The sequence below is a fragment of the Tachypleus tridentatus genome, chromosome 7 (assembly GCF_004210375.1).
Source record: "Tachypleus tridentatus isolate NWPU-2018 chromosome 7, ASM421037v1, whole genome shotgun sequence".
Classification (NCBI taxonomy): Eukaryota; Metazoa; Arthropoda; class Merostomata; order Xiphosura; family Limulidae; genus Tachypleus; species Tachypleus tridentatus.
The window spans coordinates 115306486-115318716 of NC_134831.1; the positions used below are offsets into that span (position 1 = coordinate 115306486).

Sequence of the window (12231 nt, forward strand, 5' to 3'; positions counted from 1 at the left end):
ACCTTTCTATAAATACTACTTATTGATCTATAATTATACTTCATACCTTTCTATAGATACTACATATTGGTGTATAATTATACTTCACACCTTTCTATAGATACTACATATTAGTCTCTAACAATACTTCATACCTTCCTATAGATACTACCTATTGATCTATAATTATAATTCATACCTGCATGTATCTCAGTTTGGTAATTGTCCCAGATTCTCTCTCCTCTGGTGTAGGAGCTTCAGGGTCAATGTTAATCATTTTTTCATACAGATCTGTCCTTGCTTTGTTGTTCTGTACTTCATTTTCAAGGAATGTTCTGGAAAAGAACAACGCTATTTGTATAAAAAAACATTACTTGTATAGAAAACAACAAAGTTATTTGTGTAGAAAACAAAAACATCACTTCTATAAAAAAACAACGTTACTTTTATAAAAGTAAACAATTGTCAATCTTTGTATGTAAACTATTTTTAGTTATGAATAAGGTCATTTAACAACTTGGCACTACTTTATGCGGATGTACACATTGCCGCATACAGAGGCTTGTTTAGAACATGATAGCCACAGTATACTTAAATAAGGTTTGTTGTTGGGAGCTGTACTAGTCCAGTTTGTTTAAACTTTGTTTCTTACTTTGTATAATTTATGTTTTCTGCTATCAATCAGCGCCTTTTTAGCATATTGGGCGCCGGAACTCTAACTTCAAGAGGCAAGTTTTCAACTTATTTACCGTTATTTTCTTATTCTTATTTCTATTTTCATTTCAATCATTTTTTTCTGTTTTACATGGGAGAGCAGTCACATTCTGTAGGCAGTAAATGGTGATATACATGTGGGACGTTATAGGCTTGAACACCTGAATCTCGCTCTCCTAACGTCTATTTCTATATCTGTTGCTACTCTTTTATTTCTTATGTGAAACTGGCGAATGGAATGCATCCCCACTGCATCGTTAGGTCCTACTAAGCTGTCACCTCCAAAACCTAGAGTACATTTTACAGTCCTACATTATAGTTTGTACCTTGGGATCTTTTCAATTAGTGCAGTGTTTTTGTTTTGTTTTGGCTTGTTTTTAAGATATAGTTTCAGAATTGCGAGTTTAGTTTTCTTAGGTATTGTAAGCAGCGTGCAAAAAATATTTTGATTGAGCTTTAAAAACAGAGTAACATCTTAGGTGTCTGGAATTCATCGAGTGTTTCTAGCATGTCCAAATTCTCAATTTAGAAAACAAAACAAACAAGATAAAGTAAGATATTCAGTTTAAAAACAAAACGTACAAAAATAATTTATAATAAATATTTCCATAAATAATATTGGACTTTTTAAATTAATGTGACCTTGTGATAACATTCAGGATTCAGTGCTCATAACGTTGAAATTCGTGGTTTGAATCCTGACATGGATATAATCCAGATAGTCCATTGTATTTCTTTGCCCTAAAAGAAGCAGATGTTGTTTTAGGGCACACACGTACAAAGAGATATCTGTCCACCGTAGGGATTCGAACATTGAATTTTAGTGTAGTGAGTTCCTAAGCTTACCGTTAGGATTATAAAGTTAAAAACAGTTTTATATAACTTACTACCTTGTTCCCATTTTGATATCCATGACTGCCGGATTTGAGAACTGACATAGAAGATCCTGTATTTCAATAAATTCTGATTATTTGTAGTCAAGGGTCAAACCAGTTACTCTTTAGGGTTACAGCTATAAGAAACAATCTTTAAAATGTAGCTGTAATCTAACAGCTTCAGATCAAATATCTAACAAATTTATAGAAAACGTGGAAAGGATACTTTCTCCGTTGTACTCCACTTCTCTGTAGAATTTGGGAACCACGTCTGAAGTGACATCTGTCACTAGCTTTTTATAAGCTTCCATTTCCCCGTCATCGGAATTTACTTTCTTCCAGATTGTTCCCGGACCTGCCGGAGCAATAGTTCCTATAAAAGGTAGAGATGTAGGTATAAAAAATATATTCCCACCACGTGCTGACCATTTAAACTTATACGTGCAGTTCAACAAGGCTAGTAAACCTACTCACCACTTGAAACTAAGCCTTGTTAGTGTTAGGCCTACGTACTTGGTCACCAGAGCTAAGCCTTGCTAGGAGAAGCCTTTATACTAGTAAACATAATATTAAATATATCTGCGCAACTTGTAAAGATATCCAAACACCTAAGTAAACAAAATTAATGTGGGAAGATTTATGACTAGAATTAAAACATTGATAAATACATGAATACTAACTTTTATATAAAGATATAAATGTTGGTACTAGCTTCCTGGCCACAAATAGAACTTACTATTGCTAAATTCAAGTTTAGGGTTAGAGAACTAAATAATATGACCATTCTCGACGTAACCACAGAACTTAAAACTAACAACTAGATTAATAATTTCTACATTTATGAGTGGAAAACTGATTCATATGTTCACAGTCAAAGAGTCATAAATGAAAACCTGGAGAGTTTTAATTAAAAATCTGACTTACCTTCATGACCAGAGAGTTGTATCCAATTCTTTCTTCTGTTGCGGAGTAATACATCACTAGCAGGGGCACTAAGTTCTAGGGCTTTCTGCACAAACAATAAAGAGCGAGATTAAAACATCATGTAGGCTATATTTTCGCTTTAAGATTTTCAGTTTTGTTTAAGATGGTTTGGAGATAATTATACCTTTGTCTTGTGATTCAATATGAATGATTTCATACAGTACAAAACTATACATGTAAATGACGGACGTGTTGTAAGAGAAAATCACTTTTCTCAAGTAATAAACGAGTTTTAACATCCGTTGCTTTGGTTTATATATTGGGTCGTAATTTCTACTTTATTTCTAAATTTACCGACGTTTTGCAGCGTGTTTCACGGTAAATTAATATATTTTTGTGACATTAGAATATTACTTTAGCTTTAATTAAAACAGTACTTACCACAGCTAGGATCTGTAATTAAAACAGTACTTACCACAGATAGGATCCGTAATTGAAACAGTGCTTACCACAGAGGATCCGTAATTAAAACAGTGCTTACCACAGATAGGATCCGTAATTTAAACAGTGCTTACTACAGATAGGATCCGTAATTAAAACAGTACTTACCACAGCTACGATCTGTAATTAAAACAGTACTTACCACAGCTAGGATCTGTAATTAAAACAGTACTTACCACAGATAGGATCCGTAATTAAAACAGTGCTTACCACAGGTAGGATCTGTAATTAAAACAGTACCTACTACAGCTAGGATCCGTAATTAAAACAGTACTTACCACAGCTACGATCTGTAATTAAAACAGTACTTACCACAGATAGGATCCGTAATTAAAACAGTGCTTACCACAGATAGGATCTGTAATTAAAACAGTACCTACTACAGCTAGGATCTGTAATTAAAACAGTGCTTACCACAGATAGGACCTGTAATTAAAACAGTACCTACCACAGCTAGGATCTGTAATTAAAACAGTACTTACGTCAGATAGGATCCGTAATTAAAACAGTACTTACCACAGCTAGGACCTGTAATTAAACCAGTACCTACCACAGATAGGATCCGTAATTAAAACAGTACTTACCACAGCTAGGACCTGTAATAGAGTCAGATCTTCGAGATCAATGTTCCTAACCGAATGTCTCTTCTCTAAAGACTGTACACCAGTGTGAGAACTTCCACTAAGCCTTATTTTATGTCCGAAGGTTCTCTGGGTAATATATCTCCATCCCTTCTTGACATCTTTCTTCTCAGACTGTGAACCTTCGTTTTGTTTGATGGTCAGTTCCACCGCTTTAGCTTTTCCGTTGGCTGTAACCTGTAAAAAAGGGTTTTAAATAGAGAACCACGTTATTTTCAGACTGAATGTCATGATATAATTAGATCAAACACATGCTTTTCTAGGTTGTTGAAACAGTATCTCTTGTTATAATTTCACAACACTATTTCACTTATTTGCTGTGATTGGAATCCATTTTTAGCAGTAATTTAGTTGTTTACTCATAGCATTACAGTAAAACTATAAACTGGACTCGAACTCACACACAATTGGGATGAAAACTGGTTTTAGCACAACTACAATGTATTGGTTTCTTCCTGGTTCATCAATAATACGGTTACTTTATTTGGATTACCTATAAGAATCGTATTAGAAGTGTTTTTTTTATAGGAACATATGATGAAATAACTAAAATATAGAATGACAATAACTATTTTCTATTTCTATTTATGACACAGTTTGGAAGGCTATCATTAATTTTCAACTATTAACCAGAGATAAGACAGCTGGTTAATTAGCAGCACTCTGCCATGCCAGTCACCATCTACGCGACGGAACTGACCGTCACTCTTACAACACACCGGGAGTTTAAAGTATAAGAAATATACTGTGTTATTTCACGAATTCAAACACGGCTCGTCAGCTTCGAAACCCAGAGTCCTACAACACAGATAGCCAATGCCTCTCTGGTTAGGTTAGACGTAAGGTTCGAACCATGATACGCTCAATTAAAAGTAACTTACTTGTTCTCTCTCTTAATGGTCACTAGTCGCGAGTCACGGCTGACTATTTTTTAACATCCGGGTTTCCAACGTGATTGTTTGAACCGTATGTGGAGTAGCCATTCAGATAGTTTAATTAAATATGACACTTTTAATCAGCAGGGTTGAGTTACACGAACACTTCGTATAGAATATGCCACATCGGGTCTGATCGAGCCCTAGCATGGCCTTGGGGTCAGGAAGCTCGACTCACAGTCTGCAGGTCGGGGATTTAAATCCAGTTACCGAGCATGCTTGTCCTTTCAGCTGCGGGTACCATTATAATGTATCGATCAACACCAACAACTCTTTACTTCTCTTTAAATCCAGTTACCGAGCATGCTTGTCCTTTCAGCTGCGGGTACCATTATAATGTATCGATCAACACCAACAACTCTTTACTTCTCTAAATCCAGTTACCGAGCATGCTTGTCCTTTCAGCTGCGGGTACCATTATAATGTATCGATCAACACCAACAACTCTTTACTTCTCTAAATCCAGTTACCGAGCATGCTTGTCCTTTCAGCTGCGGGTACCATTATAATGTATCGATCAACACCAACAATTTACTTCTCTTTAAATCCAGTTACCGAGCATGCTTGTCCTTTCAGCTGCGGGTACCATTATAATGTATCGATCAACACCAACAACTCTTTACTTCTCTAAATCCAGTTACCGAGCATGCTTGTCCTTTCAGCTGCGGGTACCATTATAATGTATCGATCAACACCAACAACTCTTTACTTCTCTAAATCCAGTTACCGAGCATGCTTGTCCTTTCAGCTGCGGGTACCATTATAATGTATCGATCAACACCAACAACTCTTTACTTCTCTTTTACCAGTTTCAGTTGGTGATTTTTCAGTTGGTGATTTTCCCATCTCTTTACTCTGAATAGTGATTTATTTATTTCAGTGTTTTAGGAGCGAAATGTTTGCACAACAGCACATAAAATGTTCGATTCTTTGTTTTACTGAGTTTCGCGCGGTGCTACTCGGAGTTAGTTTGTTTGTGAATAAGCGTAAAGCTACACGAAGGGCTATCTCTACTCTGCCCACCACAGGCATCGAAACCCGGTTTCTAGCAGTGTGAATCCGCAGACATAACGCTGTGCCACTAGAGAGCTATCTGCGCTAGTCGTCCGTAATATCGAAATAATACATTATAGTGAAAGCAGCTAATCAACACTATCCACCTTCAGATCTTGGACTATTCTTTCGCTAACGAATAATGGGTTTAGCCGTCACATTATAACATCTCCACGGTTGAAAAGGGAAAGCGTGCTCAGTGACGAGATTCGAGCCTACGATTTCCAGATTGCGACTTCAATTCTTTAACAATCAAGCCATGCCAGGCCTACACAGAATGTTCGAAACATAGTAAAAATAATAATACATATAATAAAGACACGAATATTAGTCTGAATAACAAATAATTATACTATTACTGACCATACGTTAAAATATATTTCAGTCTTTAAGAATTATATTATTAGTGACCCTACTTTAAAGTATATCTATCTAAGTGGTTAGTAATTATATTATTAGTGACCATATGTTAAAATATATCTATCTATGTAATTGTTCGGTTTATACCGAATTCACATGGAGCTAAATGCTATGTCCACCTCAGGGAATCGAACGCCAGATTTCAGGGTTGAAAGCCACTATATTTACCCTTGTCCCACCGGGTGAACTGAGTGAAAAAACATAAAGTGAAATGGGAACCCTTGTATGCAGGTGCAATGTAGTCGGAAAACGATGCACCATGTTTACGTCTACAAACCGTACTTACCGTTAGAATTGCGCTAAATGTCTTCGACATTAGAGAAACGTACTGAGAAATTGATGCTAAGAGAGCTTGTGAACAGATACACTCAGACCACATCATTTTTACTGTTCTTCCACTCACGAAAACATTAACATTCGATTCACAATTAACACGAACTAAAGCTTTTGTAAGTGTCCTTTTGCAGAAAGAAGACAAGGTCTCTGAAAGCACCTGTTATCACAGCTTCCTTCTCGATGACTTCAGTATCAACTTGGTCCTAACAACTGAAGTTTTCTATCCAGTTCCGCATTCTAAATCCCCTTGTTACTAGAACCAATACAAGTTTCAGGTCACCAGTGACGTTAAAGACACGCTCTTATTGAAGGGCTGATTGTTGGTTGCCTCGAGCTAACCTGAAAGGTAATCGGGTTACCAAAACAGCTACTAAACACAACAGTGGGATTACTTTTGCACGTTGCTACTAAACACAACAGTGGGATTACTTTTGCACGTTGCTACTAAACACAACAGTAAGATTACTTCTGTACGTGGCTACTAAACACAACAGTAAGATTACTTTTTCACGTGGCTACTAAATATAACAGTACGATTACTTCTGCACGTGGCTACTAAACACAGCACGTGGAAACGCGATTAACCACTGCCAAGCTTTGAGAGCGGACATTTGTTGTAGTACGTGTTAACTAAACTTGTTGACCTGTGTTTGACGTCACGCGTCTTACAACATCAGTAGTATGTAGATCTAGTAGATAACGTCTGTCGTATAAAAAAACATTAGAAATGAAGAAAGTCAGATCTTACCCATTAATCGTCCATAATAATTGGTTTCTTGTAAAATTAAAAAGCAAAATGACTAATCAGCTTATGGAAAATCCACATGTTTGATCAATATTTTTTACCCCTGGATCTTAAACTTCCAAGAATTCACGTGCATGGCACGAGAACGTGTTCTACGAATATGACGACAGACTAAGTTCCGATTGTAACGTTTACATAACATACATGTTGTGTGTAACACAAGGGGACGTGTGCCAATCAGAAGCTGACATAATCTAACTGCACATATCACCAGCTTGTTTAATTCTTAAGTTAGTGGTTTACGAAGCGCAGCGTAGTTTTGGTCAGAAACTTTTTACACTGTTAATCCAATATTTTTTATGAGTTACTGTTTGTTTTTTACAATAACGATATATTAAACTGGTAACTAGATTTTCACGATTTACTGTTTTTACACTAATTATGTATTTACTTTTACATATGTGAATATTTTCATTGAAATCGGGTCACATTTTGTTGCTTTTAAAATGTTAACAATCATTGACTATAGAATTCTCCAGTTTGTTTGGTTTGAATTTTGCGTAGAGCTACTCAAGGGCTATCTGCACTAGCCGTTCTGAATTTAGCAGTGTAAGACTGGATGGAAGGCTGATAGTCATCACCATTCACCGCCAACTCTTGGGCTACTCTTTTACTAACGAATAGTGGGATTGACCGTAACATTATATCGCCCCCACGGCTGAAAGGCCGAGCCTGTTTGGTGTGACGGGGATGCGAACCCGAGGTTTCTCTAGACCAATCGCGACGTAAGAGTCTTATCGATTGTTCTGGAACCCAGATATAATAATAAAAAATTGTTCACTCTAGTGACTGAAATAATAACTTGATGTAATAAACATTTTTTTTTTCCATTGTGTAAAAACAGTCGTTACGTGATGTAAAGAAATGATTATTTCAAAATTTTTGTGGTTGAATTATGGAAAATCCTTTATCAAAACCAAAACAACTTTTATTAAGTTTAAATTCCTTGCCTTGTTTATGGGTAACATGTTCTGAAGTTAGGGTTACGAAACTATAATCTGGAAATATCTAGTTGAAGTGAATGAAACTCGAGTGTTTAGTGTTAATAGTCTTGATTTGGCACAATGCCAATAGCATGAAGCATACAAAACGACGTCATAAAACACGTCAGTATGAGAAGAAATAAGCGTTAAACCTAACGTCGGATGCGGTTCAAAATTATAAGAATATTTGTTGTTACCCTAAAATCACATCGAACAAGATTTTAACAGCCATTTGAAAATCATTTGTAAGGAATGAGAGTGAAAAGTTTTGACTGCCAACTTATATCCATATTTACTTTACTTGAAATAGTCAACAGTCAATACTATTTTTATTAATAGTCAATAGCTAAAGAAGGAAAATATGGATATAAAACGGCAGTTAAAAATTTTCGAACGCTACAAAATCTTTGCTTTTTCTTGACATTGATTTAAAAGAAGTAAACGTCATTGATTTGTAGTAAGATCTGGAAAAATAATGACATAACATTCTTTTAAATCAATGTCAAGTAAAAGCAAAGATTTAGTAGCGTTTGTAAACTTTTATCATTTATCGAAAGGAAGAGGCATAATTATGATGTGAGGTTCATTGATGAATGTAGAAATACACTGTAAAATTGTTGGTATTTTTAAGTATCCGAGGTTAACCGAGGAATGTGGAAATACACTGTAAAATTCCAGGTGTTTTTAAGATGTGAGATTCATTGATGAATGTAGAAATACACTGTAAAATTGTTGGTATTTTAAAGTATCTGAGGTTAACCGAGGAATGTGGAAATACACTGTAAAATTGTAGGTGTTTTTAAGATGTGAGATTCATTGATGAATGTAGAAATACACTGTAAAATTGTTGGTATTTTTAACTATCTGAGGTTAACCGAGGAATGTGGAAATACACTGTAAAATTCTAGGTGTTTTTAAGATGTGAGATTCATTGATGAATGTGGAAATACACTGTAAAATTGTTGGTAGTTTTAAGTATCTGAGGTTAACCGAGGAATGTAGAAATACACTGTAAAATTCTAGGTGTTTTTAAGATGTGAGATTCATTGATGAATGTGGAAATACACTGTACAATTGTTGGTATTTTTAAGTATCTGAGGTTAACCGAGGAATGTAGAAATACACTGTAAAATTGTAGGTGTTTTCAAGATGTGAGATTCATCGATGAATGTGGAAATACACTGTAAAATTGTTGGTATTTTTAAGATGTGAGGTTAACCGAGGAATGTAGAAATACACTGTAAAATTGTAGGTGTTTTTAAAAGCTCCTGAGATTCATCGATATATGTGGAAATTGTATAATTGTAGGTATGTTTAAGATCTGAGGTTCATCTCTGAATGTGAAAATACGCTGTAAAAATGTTATTTTTAAGATGTGAGGTTCATCTATGAATGTGGAAATACACTGTAAAAATGCTATTTTTAAGATGTGAGGTTAACCGAGGAATGTAGAAATACACTGTACAATTGTTGGTATTTTTAAGTATCTAAGGTTAACCGAGGAATGTAGAAATACACTGTAAAATTGTAGGTGTTTTCAAGATGTAAGATTCATCGATGAATGTGGAAATACACTGTAAAATTGTTGGTATTTTTAAGATGTGAGGTTAACCGAGGAATGTAGAAATACACTGTAAAATTGTAGGTGTTTTTAAAATCTCCTGAGATTCATCGATATATGTGGAAATTGTATAATTGTAGGTATGTTTAAGATCTGAGGTTCATCTATGAATGTGAAAATACGCTGTAAAAATGTTATTTTTAAGATCTGAGGTTCATCTATGAATGTGAAAATACGCTGTAAAAATGTTATTTTTAAGATGTGAGGTTCATCTATGAATGTGGAAATACACTGTAAAAATGCTATTTTTAAGATGTGAGGTTAATCGATGAATGTGGAAATAAACTGTAAAAAATTATATTAGAAACAACTCATAACAAAACGAACATGTAGAGTCAGTGATGTCGAGAAACCCACTTGTTGAGAAATATATATGCAAAAACGGCTCGTTTGGGTTGAGAAAATATTTTATATTGAACATGTAGAGTGATGCATGCTTGGGTTGATTTTTTATAGAATCGACATACGCACAATGAAAATGTGACCTCAAAACACAATAATGTATTTAAATAAACACAGTTTTGAATGGAAGAATGTACGTTACTTGTGTTCGAAAACGCGTGGGTTTGTATCACTAGAACAATTTTGTTGTATTTCACACTATGATACGGTCGATGTAAAATATCAGAAATGTCAAAGGTCACTGGCATCTTGAACCTTGTGAACACGTGTTTAAACTAAAAATGTTAAGACCTTGGCCCTTACTAACAGAATAAAATTAATATAAGGACAGTTCCATCAATGGAGAAATAGAAAATAACTTTAGGAAAAGTTTGCTAGAAGACAGTTTAAAATCCTACACGTGTTTCGTTTAACACAAAGCACTAAAGCTTTGTTTGTTGTTAAGCACAAAGCAACACAATGTCCTATATGCATCGAAACTTGGATTTCAGTGTTAAAAACTGGTATTTGGTTCATTTTATGGGCAGTCATTTTAACTTTAAAGAACCAAGAGTCGCTGAGTACTTCTATGAAAGAATGTGGTTGGGAAAGATAGAAGGTTTACTGTTTGAATTTGATTAATCGCTAACTACCAGGAGTCATTAAGTAACACAATTAAGTGATTTCTATTGTTCCTTTCACTAGCTTAATTTACACACCAGGCGGCTGTGGTGTTTTTATAAGCTCTACATGAAGATTAGGCAGGATATGAGATTTTGGTGAAGTAGACTATACGGCCACGAAGCAGTCAATCTATATTTTTAGAACATAATTGATTTGAACTTCGTTAAAATAGGAATGGTTCTGGAAGAACTGAATAGAACTACAAATTACAGTTTTTACAGTAAGAAAGGTTTATGTTTAGAACTGGTATGATATTTTAACCACCGATCATTGTCAAGGACACGAGTTTTAGTATTTAAATAACAGAATTGATATTGGCTATTTATAAATGTGCATATCAGACCGTGTGAACTAACAAAATCTTTATATATAGGGGAACAGATTAAACAAACAAAAATGAATAAATACAAACGACAATATGAAAAGTATTATACAAAATATTTACATAAGCTTATAAATGTGTAGGGAAAGAACAATTAAAGATATATGTAGATGTAGCTGTGTATTGTTTGATTAAAGATATATGTAGATGTAGCTGTGTATTGTTTGATTAAAGATATATGTAGATGTAGCTGTGTATTGTTTGATTAAAGATATATGTAGATGTAGCTGTGTATTGTTTGATTAAAGATATATGTAGATGTAGCTGTGTATTGTTTGATTAAAGATATATGTAGATGTAGCTGTGTATTGTTTGATTAAAGATATATGTAGATGTAGCTGTGTATTGTTTGATTTAGTAATAAAATTTCCCTGATTTTTCTCCTGTTAGTGTCAGGCTTATGTTTCAGAACTGTGACGTTCTGTCCAGAAAAACTGTTTGTTTTTATTCATGGACATAGGAAGAAGTTATTATTGTTCTTTTAACAAACTGAAGGAAACTGAATAGATACGGAGTTAATATCATAAGACTAAAACTGATGGGAAAAGGAATTGAATACCGGTGCAGTTCGATTTGTATAACATGAAAAACAGTTGATAGAAACATTACCTTATCAACGGGCATCAGAACAGTTAGAATTTAATAAACACGAACTTCACTTACCAAAGAAAAACATTAATACAGATAAAACACAACATTTACTAATCAGCGGAAATCAGGACAGCTTTTATATAATATTATCGAATACACGACAAATCACTGTATATATATTTCATATAATGATATTTGTGGTTATATTATAGAACACACGATAGATCTGTGTATATATATATATATCATATGGTCACGCTTGTGGCTTTAATGTGCAACATACGATAAACCAAGTTTGACTGAAGTTGGAAGTATGGGTTTTATTCATTTAAATATAAAGGGGAAAATAATACAGTTTTAGTTTGTGTTGTGGAAACCAACATGAAACAGTTTCTAATATCGTTTT

At 34.4% G+C, this 12231-nt stretch overlaps 1 protein-coding gene across 2 annotated transcripts in view; it reads right to left on the bottom strand.

Moving 5' to 3' along the window:
* LOC143256439 (inositol-trisphosphate 3-kinase homolog) overlaps positions 1–12231 on the bottom strand; it is a 50397-nt gene that overhangs the window by 20081 nt on the left and 18085 nt on the right. The window contains exons 1-6 of one of the 2 annotated variants that reach the window (XM_076513674.1): positions 6329–7028; positions 3578–3811; positions 2493–2577; positions 1795–1941; positions 1584–1656; positions 179–314 (exon numbers count right to left, since the gene is read on the bottom strand). In XM_076513674.1, coding sequence (XP_076369789.1) covers positions 179–314; positions 1584–1656; positions 1795–1941; positions 2493–2577; positions 3578–3811; positions 6329–6424 — 771 coding nt within the window. In that variant the 5' untranslated portion in view covers positions 6425–7028. Of the gene's footprint in view, positions 1–178; positions 315–1583; positions 1657–1794; positions 1942–2492; positions 2578–3577; positions 3812–6328; positions 7029–12231 lie in introns of those variants that run through there. The other variant, XM_076513675.1, reaches the window with a different exon arrangement.